The sequence below is a fragment of the Thamnophis elegans genome, chromosome 1 (genome assembly GCF_009769535.1).
Source record: "Thamnophis elegans isolate rThaEle1 chromosome 1, rThaEle1.pri, whole genome shotgun sequence".
NCBI lineage: Eukaryota > Metazoa > Chordata > Lepidosauria > Squamata > Colubridae > Thamnophis > Thamnophis elegans.
In genome coordinates, this window is record NC_045541.1 from 77,885,715 (window position 1) to 77,913,086 (window position 27,372).

The window sequence follows — 27,372 nt, forward strand, 5'->3', positions numbered from 1 at the left end:
GGGATTTTATACCCTATATCGACAAAGCAGTAATAGGGCAAACATTTGGATGCCTATTCAGAAATCTTTCATTGCGTCCAATCGGCTAAACTCACCAGGAGGATTGAAGATGGCAAACCAAATCGCATTTTAACGCTCAAGCGGATTTATTTCTCATTAGGGGCATGGCAGAGGCGGCGTTCGGCGCTCGATTTCCTCCGCCCAGCCTAGGAAAAATCAACACCTGTTCCTGCTCCCGCAGCAGGATGCGCGCTGTCTCAGGAGGTAGCCCCGGGCGCTCAAGTAGAGCCTGTTCCTTGGGGCTGAGGAGGGCCCTGCAGCTGTAGCTAGTGACGAGGAGCCTGTGGGGCCGCGGAGCGTCGCTCAGAGGCAGCCTCGCTCGGCCCAATCCCCGCCGCCACATCGCCTCCTCCGCACACGAGGTGGCGCCCCGAGGCGCTGCCTAGCGGCTCCGAGATCGGAAGGCGAAGGCGGAAAGGCGTCGCGCTTGCGCTCAGGCGGGGCGGCAAAGGCGGCTTCGGGAAGGCTAAAGGTCCTTCGCGCGGATCGCGGCAACAGCAGTCTCGGCGGTGGGAGTCTCTGCTTCGGCGTAAAGATGCCGGCCGTGTCGAAGGGGGATGGGATGCGGGGCCTGGCCGTCTTCATCTCGGACATCAGGAACTGTAAGCGTGGCAGGGGCGGCGAGGGAAACTTGCCTCCGGCTAGGAGGGCTCGGCGGGGGCGTCGGGGCTGGCGGGCTTTTTCGGGTGGGGTTCTTTGGCTTCCCGGGGGACCTGCTCGTCTGCTTGTTTCTGCTGCGCGGCGGGTTTAGCGTCGCCCGATCCTTTTCCGCGAAGGCGGCTCCGGATCGCCTTGGGAAAGGGACCTCCGCGGGGAACGTCGGGCTGGGGTGGTTTCGAAGCGTAATGACAACGCGGCTCTCCTGGGAAGGCTCCTCTCCGCTCTCGCCACCGACGGCGTTTTGGGCTGGCAACGAGCCACCTTCCGCTGCCGGCGTCTCCTTCGCGGTGCCCGAGAAGGGGGGGGGGGTGTCTCTCTGAAACTGCTTTGAGAAAGCTGATTGTAGTGATGCGAAGCCCCGCGAGCTGTGCTGTAGATGGGGCCGGAGAAGTCCCTATTAGCCTGCGCCAACGCAGCCTCTTCCTGACTGGGGTGGCTTTAAAGATACGGAATGTGCTTCCACCAACCCGGAAAATGGGCCTCAGTGAAAGGAAGATTAGCTCTTATCTTTTTGGATGCGGGGGAAATGAAAGCTCGGCACATATAGGAAAAGATTGCAGTGTGTGTAGCCTCGGGAAAGAAAAATGAGGAGAGGGTCGTTGCTGATAGCCCGGCCTCAAAACTCTTCACTGCCAGAGGCAAGGCGGTGAAGGAGGCCCCATCTCAAATCAAGGTTTGTTGGTTAGCCCCCAGATAGAAAATTCCATAAATTCCTCTTCCCTGGTTTTAGAAATGGAGTGAAATAAAACAGCCAGGCATTTACTCCACTGTTTGAGGAGTACCTAAGGCTGTAAAGGAAGCAAGCTGCAGCAAAAATAAGTAGGACAAGAGTGTTCTGGCTTCCTTAGTCCAATTTCTCATCCTTTTTGGAAAAAAAAAATATGTAACGCCACCAGCATAAATCACTCTTGACAAAAATAATACGTTGAAAATCTTCTCCTAAATTGCCTACTAAGATTGATTCCGGTTTAGAAGAGTGTTTGTGCAGTGTCCCCACAGCAGACAAAAGTAGCTGTTTTTATCCATTTTCCAGCATATTTGTTTTCTAAACAACAAAGTCATTCAAGAGCAACAATAATAGGAACTGCACCTGTGTAATTGTATATATTTAGATGTCTGCTGGTACAATGGTATGGCTTCTATAGCTAAATCAGCCCACAGACCGAGGTTTAAGGAATTCTGTGCCGAGTAGCTGAAAGAATACTCCTAATCTTCTTTTGGCAGCAGGACCTCTCCTTCAGGAGACCTTTGAAAATCAAAACTGGAAAAGTTGGCCAAAAAGACCTCAGTGAATCAGCCAATATTCATTTTAAGAATTGTTTAAGGAATACTAATGGCTGTATTTATAGTTGTGCCTTGACACATGCTCTTGGTACTTCTAATAATCAGTAAATTGAGAATGCAGCTTTAGATCCCTTGGAAAAGTCTTCTGTGATTGATACCTTCCAATGTGTAAGAGACAATGTATGCAAAAATATCTTTCCATATATTTGGAGGGTCCTAAGTGTGAAGGGAAGATGGGCCTAGAAGGGACTTTTAGTAAAATGGTTGAGTAATCATTTGCTTGATATGCTTCCAAAAGCAGCAGCTTCTCCTTTAACATATGCCTCTGTTCTGCAAGAAAAATAGGAAGTACCTTGGAAGTGGAATCTTTTTTTATTATAGAAGCCTGACTGGTTAAATGCTATCTTAAATATATCATTCTGTTGACAAGTTACACTTAGTTGGCTGCCTTTGAATGAAGATTGGTCTAGCCGTTAATTTGGTCTGTGGTTATTCAATATACTGAAATATATCTCTTTTTCTCTCCCTCCCTCCCTCTCCCCCCCCTCTTCCTCATTTCTACAAAAGAGCTATTGACAAGTGACTTTACTGTTATTCAACACTATGGTTATATTTTCAATATATACAACATATGAGATAACTAATATTCCAGCACAAAATAATGTAAAACATTTTTAAGTCTGTTAAAACCTTTTTAAAACTGCTTTGCCTAACTTGTTATATAACCATAGTGAGCTGTATCTCATTTACAATTGAATTTCTTGAAATATTTGAGAAATAATGTTTCTTTTAAATGAATCATTGTTTGAGGATGCACCTTACATTTTTATGGAAAGGGAGATGTTTGGACCTGTATAATCTTTTTAAAAAAATAATTGCAGTACATAATCTATACTATTTGCAAGAATACAGTGTAGTATTACTACTGCCCGGAGAGCTACAACAAATAGTAATTTATCAACAGTTGAGGTCCAAAAATAAACCAACTCAGAACCCCAAAAATCCCCGAAAATCTTTTGCTTCCTTGCCTTTCTGGTAAATACACCTATGTTTAAACTAATTAGTTCCAAAGAATGCTTGTTTGTGATCTGGGAAGGCCGCCTGTGTAGGGAATGAACTTTGGAATCTTGTACTAGATATAGCAGAATCACTGTGACAGTTGTCAGAAAGGTTAGAATTAACTTCTGTATAGCAACCTTTACCCCCCAACACACACACACACACACACACACGTTGCCTTCCTGATGTATTGAAGTTATAGGATTTCATGGACAATGTTGTCTGGGGCTTGTTTACAGCCACAGTGGAAAGTTACATTATGGGCATTTTATGTTATATGGGCATTATATTCCCCAAAGCCATACAGTGTTCACCCCAAAACAAATAAGGTTGTGTATTAGTTTAGGCCAGTTGGTGTAGTGCGTAAAGCAACAGGCTAGCAAACAGGAGATCATGAGTTCTAATCCCACTTAAGGCATAAGTCACTTTCTCTTGGCCGTCGGAAGCAAGCAGTGGACATGAAAACCTCAGGAACTAACTAGTCCAGGTAGTCTCCAAGAATCAAAATAATTTAAAAGCACAATAGACAGCACTTATAAAAATTGCACATTGAAAGAATTTCCATCTGTCAATTACAAAAGGAGATACTACTTGGATTCCCACATAGACTTTGCTGCAACATTATGACATCCTAGTTTCTAAGGAAGAACTTGATGCATATGAAGGCTGACGTCAGCTAAAAAACTGTCAGCTGTGATTTTACATTTTTGTCTCTAATAATAGTTCTACTTTTGTTGAACTTCTACATAAATGGTTGGTTAGTTAATTAAACTTGACTTTTCATTCTCACAAGCTGATGAAGAAATCTGTATCATTATATTATATGCAGATAATGCAGTCTTTCTATTCAACTTCTCCATAAGTCTGAGAAGAATCACAGGAGTCCTGCAGAGAGATTCATTCATTCATGGCACAAAAACAGCCTTTCAATTGGTCTCCTTCATTGGTTTGGAAATGGTTTCTCATACCTTTGAATGTGGGAAAAGCACATGGCTCTTGTTTTGTTCAAAATGCTCAGAGCAATCCTTTATTTTTATTTTTTACAGTCAAAAGGGGTTGGTTGTAAACTAGCAACCTTCAGACTGTCAAAGCAAATATGCTAGTGGCAACATGATACTGAACTGGACAATTTTCCAAATTTTGAAGGCAGCCTTCCCAAGGTTATCTTGTCTAAAGTTTTAAGAGGAAAATGTCAGGTCCCCAGTTTGTTTCACTCCTCCACCACCACCCCCATATTTAGAGACAACTAAATGCTAGAAAATTTATTTCTGCTTTTGTGCTGGCAAATTATTTTTTACCTTTTCCCCTAACTAGTTTGACACTTTTAATGAATCAAATTTTAAATTAATGTAATTCCAGTGCTCATGGAGGTGATCATCCTTAGCAAAAATTATTTCAGTTCTCTCCTTCCCAGCTGGTTTTTCTGAGTTAAAAGCAGGCTAGATAAGTTCTAAAGTAGCAAATATAGGGATCAGAGAACATACTGACTTAAGCAAGGCTCCCAGTCTCTTTTTCACTGATAGTCAAAGATACATAGAAGTACCAAAGTACATAGAAGTACCAAAGTGCAGAGAAGCCTTCGTTTTTATACAGGGTAATCTCCTTTCATTGATGTCCTTGATGGAAGATGTAGGGGTATACCTTTAAAGGAGTACCTATATTCCCTATAGGTCCAGGCACACTGAGACTATTGAATATGACCTGCATTGTTCATTTGATAAAACATCTAAATATGACTCTTCTGAACATTTCCAAAGCTTCTGATTATCCTGAGCAGTTTACTTCTTTGTTATTTCAGTTTCTGATCATACGACAAAGCAAAGCTTTGAAGAGCAGCTTGTAGAATTCATTTGAAATTGATCACCTGTAAGAGATTTGACAAAAGCCTTGTTTACATAATCACACGGTTCTGTTTCTCTTATCCTCTCATCTGGTCACCTAATTGAACTCTTACTGCTATCTATTCATAGAATAACATTTTATTACTTTCGCTTATATATTCCTTTTATGGATAGCCTAGAATAATTTATAGTACTCCTTTTATAGTGTACAATTATCCTGTATTTTAATCTTAATTTACTACATATAATTTTAACATTCATATCTTAATCATAATTTACTTGATAGTTTTTATAGATTTTTCTCCTATTTAGATTTTAGAATTCAATGTTTTAATTATTTTTCTCCTGGTTCACATGGATTATTATGTTTGGAAGAATTCATTCTCCTGGTTTTGAATGTTATTTTATGCTAGTCTTGGATCAAAGTTAAATAAATTTGACTTACAGGCTTCTGAACATTAGTATTTCCTGTGTTGACTGGTACAAAACCCTAGAGAAATAATTATTATGTCATTGTTTTTCTGCCTTGGGCCTGTAAATATTCATAGAAGTTACATAAACTGGCTGTCCAAACTTCAAGAAGCTTCCTTGCCTTTTACATCAAGACTGTTGCTGCAATAAATGATAGCCAGGATTCTAAATGAATGCTGCCAACTGAATGCTATTTTCTTCTAAAGAATTTAACTACATTCAGATTATTTGTATCTCCATGTCTGTTGTGTTTTTCTGATGGCTTCTATTTAAAGTTTCCAGAATGTGTTGATAGATAGAGGAACTATTGCAGTAGAATTATGAATTCAGAAGAACTTCATTCCATATTCTTTTTCCTAGGTACATATATTGTAATTAACAGGAGATGTCCTGAAAGGATTCTGTTGATTAGCTTTGAAGCACTGAGATAGCTAGTCAGATAGAAATAGTGAATTTTGCTTGGTGCTGCCTTTTTTCCTAACAGTTGTTTCATTTTCCCCTTCCTTACTACCCACTGTTGAAATGCAAGGTGTGGTTGTACTTTTGTTTTCAGCAATTTCTGCTGCACTAGAGTAAATATTCAAGAAAAAAAACTACAAAATCATCAGTAAAAGTAACACTTGAGTTACCCTTACAAAACAAAGTATACGATGGCTCTTGATGGGTCATACTTTGCTCACTTTAGTTCTAAGGTTTATGTTTAGGTTAGTCCTCGAAAAAAGTAAAATATTTTAACATTGTTGGTTTGTGGCCCATGTAATGAAGAGTAACAGTCTGATTTGTTAAAGCTGCTATCATCTGAAGAAAATATAGTTTGCACTGGAAGAAAATTGTTTATAGTTTACTTTTTGGAACTTGTACTGAGGATTTAGTGAATTTTCTCTTGAGCTTTGGTTGAGTGTTAGTTACAGAAGGAGCTACCCAAAGTGCTGATTGTTTTAATGAATCACCCAATACTTCTCTGGTCTGTTAAAACATAGTTGATATGTTTTATATACTGGGAAAAATACCTGCTTACAATGAAATAACATGTGTTGTCCCATATTGTGATGTTGGTGAGGTAGCTCTCTCACACACATACATTTGGGAGAAATGTTACATTCAAATTAAAGAACTGTAAACAATACAAGAATCATTCCTTATAAAGTAGAAATTTTCTCTCAAAATAATGCATATACAGTACACCACAATGAGTTCCTTAAAGGAGATATGATTGAAATAGAGATGAAATAAAACATAGTAAAATAAAAAAATCATAGTGTTTAAGGAAAGGGTTCAAAATCATATTAAACAAATATTATTTTGTTAAAATGATAAACACATAACCAATGTTTTTGTAAAAACCTGAATGTTATTATCTAGTAATGGTTACTAAACTTTGGTGGGGATGGGAATTACAAAGCCCTGCTTTTGATTTGAAATTCATTCGAACAAAATATTGCACAACAGGAGGCTGATTCTAACTAAACATACATTGTAGCTTTTCTTTTATCTTAGTTGATTAGGGCTTATCCTTGACCTGATAGAGAGGACAGACAGCAAAGGCAAACATTGCTTATTGGAAACAATCCATTGCTTTTCTCTTCTAGTGGGTTAACTTGCTATAAAGTCATTTTAGACTTTTCCTAGGTTCAGTCATTTTGCTGCAATTCAGATTTTGAGTTGAGTGGTACTAAAGAGCTTGTTCTGCTCTGCTGTCAGCTCTTGCTTTTTTGTGCCTAGGTTGATCTATACCAATTGCAATATTTAGTTGCAATTCTTTACAGTGATAGAACATTACAAATGAGGGTAGAAGAAGCTTCTTTGTAGAACCAGATTAAACCGATACACTGAACCTCTGAACCTCCATTGCTCTTGCTTAATCTGAAGTTCAACTGGATACTGTTGAGGTTGGGGGTTTTTTTTGCCTAGAAAAGCACTGTATTTAATAATCGCTTTCTCTGCCTGTACCGATGAGTCAAACAGACCATTGGTATGAACTTCGTAGCTTTCCTGCAGAAGCCTATTTCATGTCATCTTGAAAACTGATTTTTCAGCTGAAATGAGCAGTCACGGATTTCTTTACACTTGGTAGTTTGCTGTTAACAAAGGATTGGTCATCTTTACTGCATCATAGAGCTTCCTCTGATTCTCAATCTATAGGGAGCCCATCTGCAAAATTTGTTCTCTGTTGCTAAGAGCAAATCATGCAAAATAAAGCAGAAAGGCACTAGGGAATGGGTTGTTTTTCTGACTTCTAAGGCCTGTAGCTTCTAGGACTAACAAATTAAAACTGAATAACAGTCAAGCATTTGTGAACTTAAAAAAAATGGTTTTAAAGCAAGCTGGTGTAATTAACAACTGCAACCAGCCATGTTTGTGTTAGGTGATTTGCAATGATTAAATTATGATGCTATATGTATAGAGGCAACTTGCGAGAATGTAACTCAGAATTGAGGTGTTCTTTGTGTTCTCTGAGCTTGCTTTTTTTCCTGCAGACGTTTTGTTTCCTGTTACCTTGTCTAGTAATGAACATCAGTAAGAAGAAAAGCAATCTTGGAGAAGACTAAGAACCCAACAGCATATTAATGAGTTAAAAGTTAAATGGAATTGGATTCATGGCAAGAGGGTGGGTTTTTTTTTTTACACACTGATCATATCTCATAAACATAATCATAAAACCATGATGTAATGCAATTGTACATTAAGCATTTTTAGTAAGCCTGGATCATGTCTATTGCAACATTGAATAACAAAGTCTTAGACTTCTGGCAAGTAATAAGAAGATGACCTGCTTTGCTACACAGTTAATGGCATTCACATTTTGAGCTACCTTTTAAAGTCTTCAACCAGGCTGCTAAAAACATGACGTAAAAGTTTGCTTTAGAGTTTTTAAAATTGGTGTCCAGGCACATACAGTTCTTCATGCCATTTCAGTATGTACCCTACTAGGTATGCAGGTAGGAAAGACAAACTGTTTCTTGCCAGGGGTTCAGAGAAATTGGAACTTGTTTTCATTTTGTATGCTGGATTTCCCAGTTTGTAAATGTACGGATAGAGATTCCAGCTTTACTTTCATATTTGGGTGCTTTATGTTGTTGTTGTTGTTAGTTGTGAAGTCGTGTCCAAACACATCGCGACCCCATAAACAACATTTCTCCAGGCCTCTATCATCCCCTGGAGTCCATTTAAGCTCACACTGACTGCTTCAGTGACTCTATCAGCCACCTCATTCTCTGCCGTCCCCTTCTTCTTTTGCCCTCAATCTTTCCCAGCATTAGGGTCTTCTCCAGTGAGTCCTTCCTTCTCATTAGGTGGCCAAAGTGGGTGCTTTCTAGGCAGGAACTGTTCTGAGAGAAATACGTTAAGGAATGCAAGGAATTCTTTTCTTTTTTGTTCACACACTGTATGAAAATGAGAGGCATTGTTGTCTTTTTTACAATAAACTTAGTTTCACTAATTCGTGTAACATTGTAGAAAGAGCGTCACTGAACATTCCTATCTGTTTAAATGACCTTTCAAAGGAAGTTCATAAGCCTTCTGTTAATCAGAACTATTCAAGGTTTGAAGGTCAGCGTTCAGCCTGGAGTGAAAAAGAACTGTTTTTGATAGAAGTTCAGTGTGTTGATTCCCTTTTCCTGGTAATGTAAAGAAATCTGGGGAAAATGACTAAATCTATTGAGGAAAACGTATCAATTATTTTTGGTGTAATTGCCTTCCAGCAGAATGTCTAGGTAACTTATAAAAACAAAGGAGAATTTTGAGAGAACAATGCATTAAAAAAAAACTTTAGAGGCATAAAGGGCAATAATGATGACTTAGAGACCCTATTTGGTGCAGTGGCTAAGACATTGGGCTAGAATCCAAGGGAGTCTAGTCCCACTTTAGTCAAAAAGCCAACTGGGTGACCCTGGGCCAGTCAGTTTCTCTCGGCCCTAGGAAGCAGGCAATGGCAAATCATTTCTGAAGAACCTTGCAAAGAAAACTTCAGGCCTAGTCTAGGCAGTTGCCAGGAGTCAAGATTAACTTGAAGGAGCACGCGCGCGCGCGTGCGCGCACACACACACACACACACACACACACACACACACACACACCAGTGGTATTGAATGGATGTCTTTAGGAAGTGAATTTCCAATATTCAAGAGAGTTTGGCATAGTGCTAAGCTATTAGGTAAGCAACAGCCCTTTGAAATGTGTTTGGAACCAGATTATAAAATATAAACATTTACAGTACCGAGAACATCCTTCAATTTAAAAAAAATCACCTAAGGGAACACACACACATTCATGCCCCCCTTCTCTCCCTCCCCCCTCTCCTATTGTATATCTACAATATTATTCAAGCATGGAAACTTACAGTTGTTCAGGGAAGTGAAATAATTGTATTTGATAATGGCTTTATCAATTCTCTATGGAAAGGAAGATGATGTGATTTTTGTGTTTCTAACTTAAAAGTACTGTTGGCCAAAGGGTGTTTTGGTTTTTTTACATTCAGCATAGCTTGTGTTTATATCCAGCAAGAAGCTGGAATTAATCTCTCTAAATGTCATGTGGCTGGTGGGATGTTTACCAATCACACTTATTATCCATCATAAATGTATTGACTCCCATCAGTTTTATATTTTGTTGCAGGCTGTCACTGTCTTATATATAAAAGATCCTGATGAAACGTTACGCATCATTCCCTGTCTCTTGGATTTTTTTTCCTTCACCACTTTCTGTCTCACTGGTTTCCAAATTTTAATCAAGAACTACTATTGGCAGATCCTAGATTCAATCCCAAACCATTTTGTGAAGAAAGGTCAGAGAAGTAGCACAGCAAGAATATAAAGAGATTTGCAACCAGTCTGTTACAAAGGGATGAGAAATTTAGGATTTAAAGCAGTGTTTTTCAAACTTGAGAATATTAAGATGTATGGACTTTAACTCCCTGAATTCTCTCACCTGCATTTTGGCTAGGGAATTGTTGGGGTTAAAGTCTACACATCTTAAAGTTGCCAAGAGGGATCATTTGTGCTGTGTGAGCTTGATTATTTTCTTGCAGATTTTCATTCCCAAAACTAAGTAACATCATCAGTGCTACTAAGGAGTGCAATTTGCTGTCAGTTTATATTCTAGTGGCTTGCCCTGCCAATGTTTGTGGGGGGTGGTCTTAGAGATTCTTTGACTGGGCTGTTTAGTGTTGGATTTTTGGCAGTTTCTTGATTTTTTGAAGTTGCAAGTTTGAAAAATGCTGATTTAAACCCTCCAAATTATTGTGCTGTTAAAGACTGTTCATTCTGTTACCAACTTGTACTCTGAACTGAGAGGTTTTTTTCCCCTCTGTGTTTTCAGGTAAAAGCAAAGAAGCTGAGATTAAAAGAATAAACAAAGAACTGGCAAATATTCGTTCTAAATTTAAAGGTAAGAAAGTAATGCATTGTTTTGGAGATTTTATTGTGGAAAACGAGAATGAATATGTATGAATAATATGGCATTAACAACTGTTGCCATTTTGGATTTTTATTAAGGACCCCGTTTCATATTCTGTTTGGGGCTGGCAGAATATTTGGCTTTCCATAATTCTCACTATGAATGAGACAAGATAATCTCTCCCTCCCCATCTTTTAAGGCTAAATAAAATAAAAACAGGACATGTTAAGCAACCATCACCACAAAAGTAACTGGGATACAAAACAAAATGTAAGATGAAGAAGAGCTGGCTCTGATTTGATATGTCATCTGATGTTTAACAAATGGATACTATCTAGCATGCCACAACATCCTACCCAATGCTCACTATTATACTTGGCTTAGTAGTAGGACATGGTCTGTGTATACAATAGTCCTCAATTAATAATCCCTCTTCACCAATCCTTCGAAGTTGTAATGATGCTGAGGGGTAATTACAACCGGTCCTTGAATTTCTGGCCATTGCAGCGTCCCATGGTCTCATGGTTGCCTTTTAAGATTTAATCTGCTGACTTCCCACAACCAAAATCAATAGGGAAGCTAGCAGGGAAGATCACAAGTTGCTCAGCTCCCTGCCTCCCTCTACTCGCACACATCCTGCAACCACCCTGAGCTTCCAAATATCTATTTGGTGGATACTGTAATTTCTCTTTTAGTTGTTAATGAGCTTGATTGGAATGCTTCAGTAGCTTAAAATGCTCTGTTACCTTCATTAAATACAGCAGATTTATTTTATAGTTTGTTTGTAAAGTAGAAAACTATTGCTTAATTTCTGCTGAGATCCTAGTTTGGTTTCTGTTTAACCAACTCATGTGTTTCCTTTTCTGAAACTTAAGACACATTTTAAAATCTTACCAGTAAGGAAGAAAAATAACTATTAACTCCCTCTTTAACTGCTAATTCTTACAAAATCAACCTGTCATAACTAGATGGCTAAGGTAAAACAAAAATAGTGGTAGTCCTTAACTTACAACAGTTGATTTAGTAACTGTTCAAAGTTACAAGGGCCCTGAAAAAAAGCATCTCACAACCGTTTTTCACGCTTACAATTGTTGCACCATCATCCCCATGGTCACATGATCAAATTTCAGCTGCATGGCAACTAACTCATATTTATGACATTTGCAGTGTCCCAGAGTCATACGGTCACTTTTTGCAATCTTCTGACAAGCAACATCAGTAGGGAAACCAGATTCACTTAACAGCCTTGTTACTAACTTAACAGCTGTGTCAGAAAGGTTGTAAAATGAAGCAAAACTCACTTAACAAATGTTTCACTTAGCAACAGAAATTTTGAGCTCAATTGTGGTTGTAAGTTGATGATTACCTATAAGTGTCTGGCTTATATAGAAACCAGGTTTTTTTTTAATGGAAGTTTTTATTACCGTATTTTTCGGAGTATAAGATGCGCCTTTTTCCCTCAAAAAAGACGCTGAAAATATGGGTGCATCTTATACATGGAATACAGCATTTTTTTGCCTCCTGAAACCCTGCCCCCTTCACCTAAATGGCCATGCATAGCTTTAGGAGGCTTTCAGAGAGCTCCTGGGGGCTGGGGAGGGCAGAAATGAGCAAACACCTCCCCCCCCCCGGGAGCATTCTACAAGCCTCCTAAAGGCTATTCATGCTTTTTTTTTTTTTTTTTGAAAAAAACCAAGCCAGTTTTTGTGAAAAACGGGCCGTTTTTGGGAGGTTTGCAGAGTGCAAATTTTTTTTTTTAATTTGCCTTTCAAAACCTTGGTGCGTCTTATACTCCGAAAAATACGGTATCTTTCTTTTAGTTACCAGGGCTAGGAGGTGAATTTTTATTTTGATTGTGTTGTTTTATGTATAAAAGCTGCCTAAATTGGATCGTAACAGTGATCAGGTTTTTTTAAAAAAATAAATAAATTTAACAGCGCAGCAGTTATGCAACCTAGTATTGTTTTCTGCTTTTTGTAAAATATAGGGAACAGGATGGTGCAGCATTTTGGCTGAGATAAGAAGACATTCTCCAGAAACACTGCCTAGAAAGATAGTGGGTTGTCTCTTGTTGCAGACAGTATGATCAACTGAACGTGGCATGGCCCTTCTTAGAAAAGAAGGCTGAACAAGCTGTTTGTGATGAACAAGCTGTTTCAAGGCAGCCTGGATTACATAAGTACATTTGTGAGTCTCAGATATCCTTGGTTCTTCACTGAATCTGTAGACTAGTGCTCCTCCTTCCTATATAGCAAGCTACACAGACTTTAATTACACGTTCATAAAAATAATTCATAGAACAAAGAAATTCCTTGATCACGGCAGATCAGCAGTTGAGCCTTCAATTGCTTTAGCAAGAAATTACATTGAACTGAGATTTTTAAAAAAAGCTGATGGCATGATGGTTAATGGGTTTGCCTATCACATGAATGCTACTGATTTATTCAAAAAAAAAAAACCATGTTTAAGCAAACAGAGGCTTAATAAAATTTGTGCAACCAGCCTCAATAATTTAGAGGACACTGTCGTATTTCATATTAACCCTATTAATGGAACATGTTATTTGTTATCTTAGTTCAGAAATACATATACATATATTGTCTGTGACTTAGAATGTGCTGATTTATACAAGTAAAAGGAGCTGAATTATGTGGTTACTTTGCAGCTGGCTATAGCTATTGAACAAACTTCTCCGATTTCGTATGGTATCAATGATGAAAGAATTTTCTTGTTTGCATGTCAGATAGCTCAAGGTGGGATGGAAGTTTTTTGTTAAGAGTTCCATGTCTGTGTTTGTGTGTGCATCTTCAAATCAGTGTTGACTCCTAGTGACTGCCTGGACAAGTCTTGGCATTTTGTTGGCAAGAGTTTAGAAGTGGTTTACTACTGCCTGCTTTCTCTGGCTGAGAGAAAGTGACTGAGCAGGTTTCATGCCCTAAGACAGTGATGGCTAACCTTTTTGTTGTCACTTGCCGAAAGCGTGTGTGTGCACATGACAGCGCGCACAGGCATGCCCACAGCCTAATGCAATGCGTACGCAACAACCCCCATGCATCCTGCACCCCTGTGCATGCGGTGTGACCCTCCCCTGCCCCCATGCATGCATGCGCATCTCCCACATGCACCCCCCTTGACGCAAGCACAGTAGAGACCCGAAAATCAGCTGGTCCAGAGGGAAGCACGCAAGCATGTGCAGTAGAGCTGAGCAGGGCTGACGGCTCGCATGCCCGCAGAGAGTGCTCCACGTGCCACCTGTGGCACACATGCCATAGGATCGTCATCACGGCCCTAAGGCAACACTAGAGTTAAGATCTCCCAGTTTCCAATCTGCTACCTTAATTGCTACACCGAACTGACTTTATTCCATAGTAGATGTAATGAAGAGTATCATGTTGATAATAGAAATCATTAGCTAAAGTTTACTTTTAAGGAAAATCTGAAGAAGCTACAGCTAAACCTTTCAAATAAAAAAAGAAAAGTTCAGTTGCCATGACTCACTTTCCAGAAAACTGAGTATCTTCATAGATAACACAGCTCTACATTTTAGAAAAAACAAGGCATGCCTGAGCGAAGCAATGAGACCGTATTTAAAAAAACATTGAAGTCTGAGCTTTGAGATTTTTGATGCAAACCATGAAACCAGTTCCTTTTTTCTTTAAATATTACACAAGAAAAAAGGGGGAAATATACAACTATGTGATAACTTTTAGGTTTTGTCCTTTTTTGTCCTTTTTAATAATCTCAACAGAAGCAAAACAATCCACCTAAGGAACAAAACCCACAAAGATATGTGTATGTGTTTGCTTCTTATCTATATGAATATAGGTCTCCCCTATCTCTCAAAATCAGTCTGAATCCACTGAAGTGAATTATTGTCAGTTGTACTAGTCAGTGGCCCTGGAAACTTGTATTCTTTGGGATTATTATCAGCAGTGTAAAAGAAACAGATATCGGAATGACTTTAATGTGGTTCATTGAATTTCTTCCGTTGTGTTGCTTACATTATGCTCACTTCTTAATATATAACATCCCACGAGTCCTGTATATAAGCAGAATGGAGCACTACATGTCAAGATACCACCCTGGAGATATAATTAGTTCCTTAAATATTCCTAATTTGGCCCCTAAAATCATCCTAGAAGGGAAAGAGAGAAACATAATTATTAGCTTAGGTGTGGCAGACATCCTTTTCATCTTTTTTGCCAACTTACTGATTGAACATAAAGGTTTACTGAAATTCCAGATTCAAGAAGTTACTTCATTTCCCAGTTCTTTCCAAGGCAGGTAGATGTTTTCATATCCATATGGTAGAAAATATCATGTTTCCCTGAAATAAGACCTCTCTGGATAATAAGCTCAATCAGGCTTTTCATTGCATGCGCTAAAATAAGCCCTCCCCGAAAATATTGCAACACAGCAGCAGTCATGAGATGACCATGCTCACCACCTCCTGCACCTCAAAAATAATAAGACCTCCCCGAAAATAAGGCTAAGACGGCGTCTTATTTTTGGGAAAACATGATATTTGACAGTCTCAGTTTAATCCTGGTGGCCCGATGCAAAAGAGTAACTTTTGGATATGCAACAGACTCATGTTGCTGTTTGCTGAGAAGGCATTCCAGAGTTTCAACATGAAAGACCACGCATCTCTTGGAGATCAATTGGAGTTGGGCTGCCAGAAAAAATTAAAATTAATTAATTCTAAAAAAAAATCCAGGAGCTTTTAATTTCAGTAGAGCTGGAGATACAGTTTTCAATAGGAAGATTTCCTAGAGATAATAAGGTTTCTGACAGGATTTTTAACATAAAAATAGCATTTTGAACTGAGCTCAGATAGATATCTGGCTATCTAATGAAAGGTAATTTGCTGGCCCTTTAAACATAACTTTTTTGATTATTATGTAGTGATCTTTACAATGAAGTTTCCCTTTTCCCTTACCACTGATACCAGATTCATTAACAGGCTACTTACTGTTGGTTTGCTTTATATATTAAGCTCAACCACACTTATGTACAAAGACTCTTCATGGGATACATATATCAATATAAATGTTTATTATGGGTTGTCATATTTACATTTTCTACTAGATTATTTTTTTTAAAGCAACATCTTAAATAGTAAAATGGTGAACTTAGTTAATACTAAAGAATTTGTCTTTAACATACTATCTATATAATTGACCGAGTAAATATAACTTTTTTAATGTGGTTGACTCATGATACATATAGCTGAGTTGTTGTTATGTACATTTTTATTTTAGTCTTCAACGTACCTTGCTTGTTAATTCTTTAATTCCACTATAGATCGATATGCATATAATATCTTTAATTTTGTAACATGCATGTTCTTCATCCGTATCATTAATGGAAAATCCCGTATTTGAGAATGTATTTTATTGTATATCTTTAAACAAATCATTACTGAAAGGATGCGAAAACAATACTATCAAATCAGCTAAATGAAAGTCCAAGGAAAGGAAATCTCCTTTTTGAAGCACTCATTGTGCTGAAAATGCTGATTTGTATTCTGACTTCCTGTTTCTTCTGAACTGATTTTAATGGGCAGAGGTTCAGAACTCTAGGAATAGAGAAGGAAGAGTTGACAGTCATAATTTCTCATAAACAAACTGCAGTTTTACATCTGGATATTTGAAATATATATAATTGGTATGGCAAAGACATTAAGCAGCCTATTCAACCAGATTATTTAACTAATAAATTTATTTTCAGGGTAAATAATAAGCACTCTGCCTCAGTCCAGAGTGGCATGATGGCCTAGTGGTGAAGATGCTCACCTGCCACTTGAAAGGTTGAGAGTTCAATTCTAGTAATGGCAGACTTCCCAGCCTTTTGTACAGCTGCACTGCACTGCAACTTCCTAAATGCTCATCAAAATTCTATTAACATGTTTTTCAGGCACACTTGAGCAAGTGTAATAATATTCCAGCTGGCTTTGCCTTCATTCTTACTGCCTTTCCCTTTACATAGCAGAATAATAAGATTATTCTTCTAGTATTTAGGAACAAATTCTATTTTCATACTTTTGCATATAGTACGACTGCAAGTAATGCAGTCGTACTATAAGAAAATTATATCCTGTTTCAACCTTTTTCCAGTCCCACCATCTATTCATGCAGCAATTAACATTTTCTCTGTATGTACATGATATTTAATCTCTCATTCTCCCCTTTTAATTCTCTCTCTCCTGTAACAATTTTCTCTCATTTAGAGCTTTTCTCACTTCATAATTCCAGCAAGCTTCTTTTTTCATATTTCCCTGTGTCCCAATCACTTTTTATGTATTCCCTCATCTTATTCCCATTCAATTATTCATGTCAGATAACAGAATAATTTCCTCCCTCAGTTGCATTTATTCAGAATGTTACACAGCGTTTCCCAAATGTCACCCCTATGTTCAAGCTTTTGCCAAAAGAAAAAAAGAACCTCACTGGTTTTTTTTTTAATCAGAGATATTGAAAAGGAAAAGCGATTAGGTGTGACAGATATTGGCAACTGGTTATTTTCCATTCAGATCCAATTTACCTTTTAAGTTTGATAGGGTGGGAACATAATAATTATCTTACTATCAATTGTTTGATGGACAAGGGAAGTTGTTTACCATTTTCCTGATAATCAAAGAATGTGTTAAAAGTTCTAAATTCTAAAGAATGGTTCAAGCTAGTAATGTTTTGCAAAATATTATCCTGGCTCTGTTCAATCAAAATTTGCACATAATGCTTTTTAATGAGATGGAAAAAGTGTAGGATAAGCTGGTTAGCTGTGGCACATTTTGACTATGTACAACAGTTATAGTCAAAGGCCAGTTTTACCTAAATATGTTCAGATTACTCTGTACAAACTATGGTGTCTAATTTAAAGATTTCTTCTGAGCCAATTTATTGTAGCCTGTATCCCATCAATGAGCGGATTCCTGTGGTATGCTGACACACTCAGAATGTCCAAGGATACCTGCCTCTCAGTTCACTTGTGTATCTTGTCTGTTTTATCATTATTAATTTTCTACTTCATCATCCTTAGCTACTTCAGGATGTAATCACAATTCTGATGTTTCAAATGAAAGACCATGATGAAACAATTAACTTACTTACAAGATGAAAAATATAGATATGGTTATTAGTCATAATGCAATGTCAGCCCTACATGGTGACCAGGTTAAGACACCAAAGCCATGTAGATCAGTACTACTTTGATTCTAACAGCTATTGTAACAGAGTCTTGCAAAAACTAGTGTGCTTCCTCTGAACTATGACAGATTTGCTGAGAGTTTTTTTTTCCAAGTTACTTTCTTGGCCTCTCTTATCTGACCATTTTCAATAGCAGTTCTTCTTCCGGTCCTTCAAGGCCATTCCCTTCCCTCTACAGAGATTTTAGCTCTTAAAATTATGTGTGTTTAGACCAGAGTTGTTGTAATAAACAAGATTATAAAAGAGAAGAAAGATCACATAGTAGTGTAGGTTTTTAGCTGAGGTCCATTGCAACCACTCAAATCTTCCCTGCTAAAGCAAGTTTTAGAACCATACATTTCTAGCATGTTTTATCCCCAAGTGGGCTTCTCCATCTCCACCCAATGTCCACTGTAATCATCACCGATAAAGGAGGAAAGTTACTGAAGAATACTGCTCCCTGCTGTCAAGCTTCACAACAGCTTCAGGAGAATATCATGTTCATTGATATCAAAGGCTGCTGAAAGGTGCCTAACGAGGATATTTGCACTCCATCTAGCCCATACTAAATGTCAACAAAATGTCCTTTTGTTCTCCCATCCAATCCTAAATCTTGACTGAAAAGGTCCCGATAATCTGTTTTATCCAGAGTTCTCTGTAAATATAGTCCAGCCATCTTGACAATGCTCCCTGACAGAAGGGAAGCTAAAAAATAATTATGAAGGTAGCCTGAACAATGAATATCTTAGTTTAGAAATTACTTTTTTTCCCCTATTGATACAGGCCCGTTTGTGATTTTGTGGCTTGATATCAGCCATGTTGTAGCCTAGAGACTGGCAGTTGCCAAGGAGAATGAATATTTTTAGGCCTTATACTGTCTTACCAGTTGATTTCCACATCGCCAGATGCTTGTTCATGCAAACAGCCAAATGTGATTTAGAATCCATTATGTCTCTTCAAGAAAAATAATGCCAAGAGGCAAACTTGTTCCTATTTGTAGTGCTGCGTCCAGCACTAGATAACTGAATTACTAACAGTGCCATTTTTGTATAAATAGAACAGCCATTTTTGAAGCTCTAAGAAAGATGTGAAGAAAACTAAGATGGCTACTTGTGATCTGCATTCATTAGACTGAATCATACTTTTTTTTTGTCCAGATTAATAGATCAATGCATTTTTATCTAGATAAATAGATTAAAGCACCTTTAGACCAGCCCCTTCTGATCGTTATGATGCTCTTTAATAACCACAGGAAGACCTCGCTCACTGACCATCCTGCTTAGCAACCGTTTCTGGTTACAACAATACCAAAATAGTAAATTTAGCATTCCCATGGTCACGTAATTAACATTTGGGGACTTCGCAGCTGTGATAAGTGCTGGTAGTTCCATTTCATTGTCTCAACTACCTTCCCTCTCTTTACTACTATACAGCAATAGTTCTCTAGTCTGAATGACATCCATGTATTTGGCAAGCTTCCTTGATAAGTGCTATTCACTTTTACAACCTTAGTTTCTGATGTTAACAGTATATTAATGTGGATCTGGGTAATCTATAGAATTGTAACATTGACAGCTGATTGATCCAGTATATAAATTGAAATGATGCATTGATAAGTAATAACAAGGAAAATGATATCAAATGCATTTGACAAATATGCTTTTCTCCGAGGATGGCAAGTCCTGTAATATATAAGAACTCAGTATTAGTTTGAATAGTGGTTCCGTGAAAGCCTCTTACTTGTGCAATCTACAAGATGACTTTTGAGTTTGATATACAGTATGTGCTAGTTAAAGAAAGTATTGTATTTATGTATATGTTAAGTACAACTTAATTTTTAACCAAATTCAAATTTCAGTCAGTTTTCCAGAGTGAGTTTGCAGGATGGTCCAGAGATGGTATTATCACAGCCAATTGGCCTCGAGACTGGGTTGAAGTTGAAGCCACACCTCTGGGCTCCTCTCCTCTGACTCCAGTTTCAATCCAGTCTGGCCAAAGAGAGGTTGTAAATTCTTGACTCCTGATCTGATTCAACTTTTCTGGACCATCCTAGACTCAGCTTGCTTCCTTCTCACAAGGAGACCCTTCCTTTACTTCCCAGTAAGTCCCTGCTATTAGCTGCATTTTTTCCAGCTACTTGGTTAAATCTCAAGGCTTGGAGGCTCCGGTGTTTGGGTCGCTGTCCCAGTGGCCATTTTGGCCGGCGACCACATGGAGCCCTGAGAGGGCAAATCGGCACCGGTGGGGGCTAAAGGGCTCTGGTTTCCAGCCCAGAAGCCTAAAAGGAGAGTGTGGCTTGCTGCAGCAGCATTAAAAGAGGGCGCAGAAGAGAGTGTGGGCTGCGCGAAGGCCGCAGAAGCCCAAAGAGCAGCAGAGGCAGCTGGGAAGCACCGCGGCAGCAGCAGACTCCCTGAGAAGCCGCAGCAAACCTGAAACGCTCCCCGGCGGTGTTTTAGAATTTGGGGCGCGCGACAAAAGGAGTGAGGACCTTGCCATTCTAGCTGCGGAGGTGGGGGTGAGGAACGAATCGCAGGAAGCATGAGGAGTGGTCGTAAGTAGTTGCGTGATGGTGGGTAGATACCCTTCCCCCCCATGTCTCCTGGGGAGGGGTCTTCCACCAGGCAGCATCCCACTGCCTCTTCCAGGAGGCTTAAAGCCTCAGCTGACACTTGCCCTTCCTGTGCCAGCCAAAGAAATGAAGCTAAGAGGCACAGGGCCTTGGTGAGAACTTTCTCCAGGGCAGAGGTTGAGGGCTCTGCAGGGCAGGATCAGTCCCTCCCCCTCCAGGTCCAGGTCACCCTTAGGGGGCCCTTCCAGGCAGGATTCTCTCCCTAGGTCACCAGATTCCTGGTGTCCAGCACCTACTCGACATTGCGGCCATAGAGAGAGAGAGAGTCCCTGAGGACCAGGCAGGCAAGGGGTTTTATTCAAACCTGTTCCTAGTGCCAAAATCATCGGGGGGATGGAGAGCCATTTTAGACCTAAAGCTCCTAAACTTATTCTTAGTGTATAGATGTTTTAAGATAGCTTCCCTCAAGTCCATTCTGGCAGGGATCCGGGAGGTGGACTACATGGCATCCATTGATCTCACGGAGGCCTACCTGCACATCCCTATCCTCCCCAAGCATAGGCATTTTCTCCGTTTCTCCTTTTAGGGCTTCACTACCAGTGCAGGGCTCTACCGTTTGGGTTGGCTTCGGCCCTCAGGACCTTTACCAAGATGTTAGCGGTAGCGGTAGCGGCTGCCCATCTGAGGGAGATTCCCATCAGGCTTTTCTGCTACCTGGATGACATCCTTGTCCAGGGGGCATCTCCTGTTCAGATTAGGTCAGACCTTCAGCAGGTCATTGACGCACTCCAGGGCTTAGGGTTCTCGATTAATTTCGAGAAGAGTACTCTCTCCCCATCCACCTGAATCCTACACCTGGGGGCGGTGATTGATTCCTGGTTGGGTCGAGTGTTTCTTTCCCCGGACTGCAGGTCCAGCTTGTTGAAGTTAATTAACCAGATCTGGAAGGATTGTTGTGTTCCTGTAGCCCTTCTTTCCAGCTTGCTGGGAAAGTTCATCTCATGCATTGAAGTAGTGCCGTGGGCGTGACTACATGCCAGGATGCTCCAATGGAGGCTGCTGCCATATCAGAGGGCCGATTCCAGCAACTCGACACTCAAGGTACCAGCGACGCCGCAGGTGCTGATGTCTCTCAAGTGGTGGATGTCCCCAGCTTTGCTCAAGGGCTGCGAATTCAAGAAACAAGAGCGCCTCATACTGACAATGGACACCAGACAGGTCGGTTGGGGGGCGACCCTAGGCTCCCAGCTGGCACAGGGCCAGTGGTCAAAGAACGTCCTTCAACACAACATAAATTGGCTAGAGCTTCGGGCAGTCCACCTTGTCCTATGACGGTTCCAAACCTCAGTAGAAGGTCATCACATCCTCGTCTTAACAGACAACATTGCAGCAAAGACGCACATCAATCGACAGGGGGGCACATGATCCTGGGATGTTGCTGGGATACTGAGTGAAGAAACAACTGCACTCCATCCGAGCAGAACACATCACCGGCATCGGCAACCATCAGGCGGACTGGCTTAGCCGGAAGACGGTAGACAACGGAGAGTGGAGTCAGTCCAAGGAGCTCTTCCAGAGGTTCCGCCAGAGGTTCGGGAGACCGGTGGTGGACCTGTTCGCCACTCAGTCCAATGATCAGATGCCGCTGTTCTTCTCTCAGTTCCCAGCTCGGGGAATGGAGGGGGTCAATGCCCTTCGCTTCAAGTGACCGGTTAGGCTGCTGCTCTGCACCTCTCCTTCCTGGGGTCATCCAGAAGGTAGTCAGAGAGCAGGCCGAAGTAATCCTAGTGGCCCCCTACTGGCCCAGGAAGACTTGGTTCGCGGACCTGCTGAGTCTGTCGGCAGGGAGACTGTGAAGGATTCCCTAGGGGGAGGTGAAATTGCTACAGGGGAAGTTGGTCCATCCAGATCCACAATGGCTCCAACTGGCCATGTGGAGATTGAGCAGGAGTGCCTGAGAGGCACCCTCCTGTCCCAAAAGGTGATCAGAACCATCAAGGCCTCCCACAGACAGTCAACCAACAGGATTTACGATTAAATTTGGGAGATGTTTGTCTCCTAGTGCCAGGCCGCCCACGTGACCCCCCTCCAGGTCCACAGTCCCTCAAGTCCTGGATTTCCTCCAGGAGGGTCTTGACCAGGGCCTGTCCCTAGCCACGGTTAGGAGACAGTTGGCGGCACTGGCCATGGTGCTATCTGGGGAGGGGCCCAGTCCGCTACCTCATTTGCCCTTAAGAGATTCCTCAAGGGGGCGGCCCACCTTCATCCACCACCAGTCCACAGGTTTCCTACGTGGCACCTTCCCACTGTGCTACGGGCCCTTATGGCCGAGCCTTTTGAACCACTCCGGACAGTTAACCAGAAGCTCCTCACTTGTAAGGTTGTGTTCCTGGTGGCTATCACCTTGGCTAGGCAAGCCTTGGAGCTGGGGGCTCTCTCCTCCAAGGAGGATCTATGCATGTTTCACAATAACAGGGTAGTGCTACGCCTGGACCTGGTTTTCCTGCCAAAGGTAAACACGGTCTTCCATCCAGCGCGGGAAGTGGTTCTTCCAGACTTCTGCCCAGACCCGACCAGGGAGCGGGAGCACAGTTGACACCATTTAGAAGTAAGAAGAGCCTTACGGATTTACCTAAGGCGGACGGCGGAGTTTCGTAGGTCGGAGGCTCTGTTTGTGTCATCCCAACCCTTGTTGCTAGGGAAGAGAGTCTCCCCGTCCACCATTAGCCGGTGGATCCGTCTGGCCATTGCCCTTGCCTACGAGGCCCAGAATTTGCCGGTTCCAGCCGGCATCACGGCCCACTCCACTAGGAGTGTGGCCACCTCAGCGGCCTGGGCCTCCCAAGCCCCTATAGAAGACATCTGCAGGGCAGCGACATGGGCATCCCATTGCCCTTCATCCGGCACTACAGGCTGGATGCCTTCGCATTTGGCCGCAGGGTCCTGCAACAGGTCCTGTCAGATCAGTGAGGGCCCACCCTTGGGACGAAACTTGGGTATGTCCCATCTCTGGACCATCCTGCAAACTCACTCTGGAAAATGACAGTTGGTCTTACCTGAACTGTTATTTTAAGAGGTGTTTGCAGGATGGGCCAGTTCCCACCCTAGTTAGATAGATAGTATTGGAGGGTGGAGGTGTCTCCTTTGTGACTTGTTTTCAAGATCTCGGGAGCGCATACTGCATTGAAACTGGAGTCAAAGGAGAGGAGCCCAGAAGCGTGGCTTCAGTTTCAACCCAGTCTCGAGGCCAATTGGCTGTGATAATACCATCTCTGGCCCATCCTGCAAACACCTCTTAAAATAGCAGTTCAGGTAAGACCAACTGTCATTTTATGACTTTTTTAAAATTAACTTTGATTCCCTGCTTATAAGTCTTATTTTTTATCTGATTCGTCTCAAGTAAATATGAATAAACCATCCTAAAAAGTTTTCTCCTCTACAGAGTTGTCACACAGTCATCTATAAGTTATGATCTATTGTCATTATTGAAATTATAGTTCGCTCTCTGATAGGAATTTAGTGGGCTTATCAGGATGTAGCTGCAATTTTCATAGGGTCTACATTGTGGAGCTGGTTCAATGCTACAAGAAGATATGATGGAATGTCTAATCAATATATTTAAAAAGGCATATGGCATTTGTGTTTGGTTCAAGTGTTTATGGCTTCTATTTAATTACTCATTAGGTGATAAAGCCCTGGATGGTTACAGCAAGAAGAAATATGTCTGCAAGCTACTTTTCATTTTTCTCCTGGGACATGATATTGATTTCGGTCACATGGAGGCTGTGAATCTCCTGAGTTCAAACAAATATACAGAGAAACAAATTGTAAGTAATGTCTCACACCTGCATAGCAAAATTATAGTTACCTTGTTTACCTGCTGGGTTTTAATTGGGTACCTGCTGGGTATTTTCTAATCTGGCATGCTCAGACTTTTTAAATGTTATTTTATTTTTAGGGCTGCAACCCCAGAATTTGCAATCCAAATTGTATATATTTTATTTTTAACTAGCCTCTATTTTTAATGTTGATTTTATACATTTAAAAGCCTCTTTTTATATATGTATTTTTTTAAATTGATTATCATTATACACCACCAGAGTTTTTCCTTGTGACATAGGTGGCTATATAAATGTAATTAATTATTAAATAAGCTGGTATAGCATCCAACCTTCAATTTAATTGGCAAATTCTGGGACTTGTCTGTACATCTGAAATGATCCACATTGCAGCATGCTGTAGTAATAAATTATTGTTCTATGAAATGTGGTTCATATGAAAGTTTTCATAACAAAACTGGTAAAAAAAATATTTGCAAAGATAAAGAACATGAAAAAGCTGGAAGACAGATTGATGTTAAATGAGCAGCTAGTAAGAAAATAAAAATGAGCCATCTGTATTGATTCAATTTTCTATGCATTAGATCCAGTGCTGTTGTAAGAAGGTTTAGAAGTATTGTACTGATAGGTATATTGGTAAGAGAACTAAATAAATAGTTGTCAACACTGTAAGAATATAATCACTGTTAAGAATACAGAATACAAAGCAGAATACTACTGCTTGCCTGCAGCAGTAATTTCACTGTTGACTTATCAGTTTAGGATCATAAACTAATTAATTTAATGAAAGCTTTCTTCTAAAAAATCTGCTTAGAATGAATTTTGAACAAAAATATTAGATTTTTTTTAAAAAAAAACTATAAACATTGTTGCTTATAATGTACATGTCTTAGAAACATAAGCACATATTGATATTTTGTACACATATGTGTTTTTCTCCCCAGCTCTGTAGAGTCATTACTGGCTGGGCACATTGAGTCATCCTGCAGTCTAAAATCTGTACTGAAGCATACATTAAAAAAAAATAATGTTCATAATCCTTCAGGCATAATCTGCAGAGGGACGCATGCTTGGTGGGGTTGAAGCAAAGAGGGAATGAAATCAGAACTAAAGGCTAGATGAGTTTCAAATTTATTATTGTGATCAAAGACCCAAAGTATACAAAGAAAAAAAACGGTAAAATTGCTAAAAATGTGAGATACATATTGCTTTATCCAGTTAAATTTATTCTAAACAATTGTTATGTATTTTGCAGGCAATATAACACTACTTAGAATATTTAATGCAGTAATCATGATTTTCTGGCAATAGATATTGACAAACGAATAAAACTGAAGGCCTTTACTTATTAATGAATTGTACCAAAAGTTAGGCCCATTAATACTTTTTAAATACAAATTACATTAAAAGTTTGAATTAATTGTCATTCTCTTCTAAATGTTTTCTTACTCATTTGATACCTAACCTTTGAACAATCTTAATTAAGTACAATAACTTTTTATGTGAAAAAAGTAATTAAATCAATAAAACATACAGTATTGTCATTGGCCTATGGGACATGACATTTGCTTCACTCTGTATATATTTTTAAATATATTTTTGATCCTACCTGGATCAAACCACATCTTCCAGTAGGAATTTCCTATACATCCTTTCATGTATAGCTGTTGGTTGCACATTAAAGTACCCTTATGACATACTGTAGTTCTCCTGTACTTAGAAATTTCATTTTGAAATAAAAGGTAATCCTTGATTTACAACAGTTCATTTAGTGACCATTCAAAGTTACAACAGCATTGAAAAAAAGTGACTTAGCATCGTTTTTCACACTTACAACTGTTGTAGCATCCATAAGGTTATGTGATCAAAATTTGGACATGTGGCAACTGGTTCATATTTATGAGAGTTATAGTGTCCTGGAGTCCTACGATCACTTTTTGCATTCTTTTGACAAGCAGAGTCAAGGGGGAAGCCAGATTCATTTAACAACTGTGTCACTAACTTAACGACTGCAGTTATTTATTTAACAAGCAAGCAATAAAGGTTTTAAAATAAGGCAAAATTTACATAGCAAATGTCTCACTTAACAACACAAATTTTGGGTTCATTTGTCATAAGTCGAGGACTCCCTGTATCTAGCTAAACTGGAGGGGTATTTATTCTCCAAGACCAATTGTTCTCTCTTCTCTGGACCATTTTCTTTTTTTTTTAAGCAACTGATGTGGGGTCAGAGACAGCATTTATCAGAGATATGAACTGATACCATGGAATTCTGAAATTGCATCAGGAATCCCCTATGGTTATGGGTTATAGGTTGTTTGCATTTGATCTGTACAGCTGTTGCAGAAAAGCCTAGATTGAAATGGGATGTTAGTGGTCATCACCTTCTCTAATACCATCCTAATTTTAGCCGCTCATGATATTATAATTGATTAGACAATTATAATAGCATAATGACTAGACTTTCTCCTGTTGCTGTGCAGTACTCTGTAAGTGACATGTAATATAATTGACGACTCGAAAGTAGATAGATGCAGAGGACTTGGGTCTAATTTGATTTCTTAGAAAAGTATGTCCTTGGCATTGAAACAGAAAAGGCATATATAAACTGTTCTGCATTTATAATATACCAAGAAGCAAATGATTATAGAGCAGTTTTACACATACAAAATGCTTGCTACTTAGTTGCTGGAACATGCAATCATCTTGCTGAGAGAAATACAGGTATAGGTTCTATCTTCTTTTCAATTGAAGCCCAAACATTTGGTAAACATTGTTTATCTCATTCACTCTCTGGTATGTTTTTTTAAAGTTAAAAATAGTTCATGGCAAGTCTTGTGAAAAGTCAATAAGATATAAGTTAAATGAAGGCTTTCAACCCTAGTCATCTCTTTAGCATTTGACCAGTCACTTCCCATTTTTTCTTCCTGTAATTAAACAAATTCACAAAGCAAGCCTGTAAATTGGCCAAACCTTAAAAAGTTGTAAATTTTGTTTGCATTTGTGATACA

The 27,372-nt window shown here is 39.8% G+C and overlaps 1 protein-coding gene across 1 annotated transcript in view; it reads left to right on the plus strand.

The window, feature by feature from the left end:
• The first annotated feature begins 260 nt into the window (after positions 1-260).
• The window catches only part of AP2A2 (adaptor related protein complex 2 subunit alpha 2), a 60,574-nt gene continuing 33,462 nt past the window's right edge, over positions 261-27,372 (plus strand). The window contains exons 1-3 of the mRNA XM_032221544.1: positions 261-662; positions 10,692-10,760; positions 24,207-24,349. Of these exons, the coding sequence (XP_032077435.1) occupies positions 596-662; positions 10,692-10,760; positions 24,207-24,349 (279 nt within the window). The 5' untranslated portion in view covers positions 261-595. The remainder of the gene's footprint in view (positions 663-10,691; positions 10,761-24,206; positions 24,350-27,372) is intronic.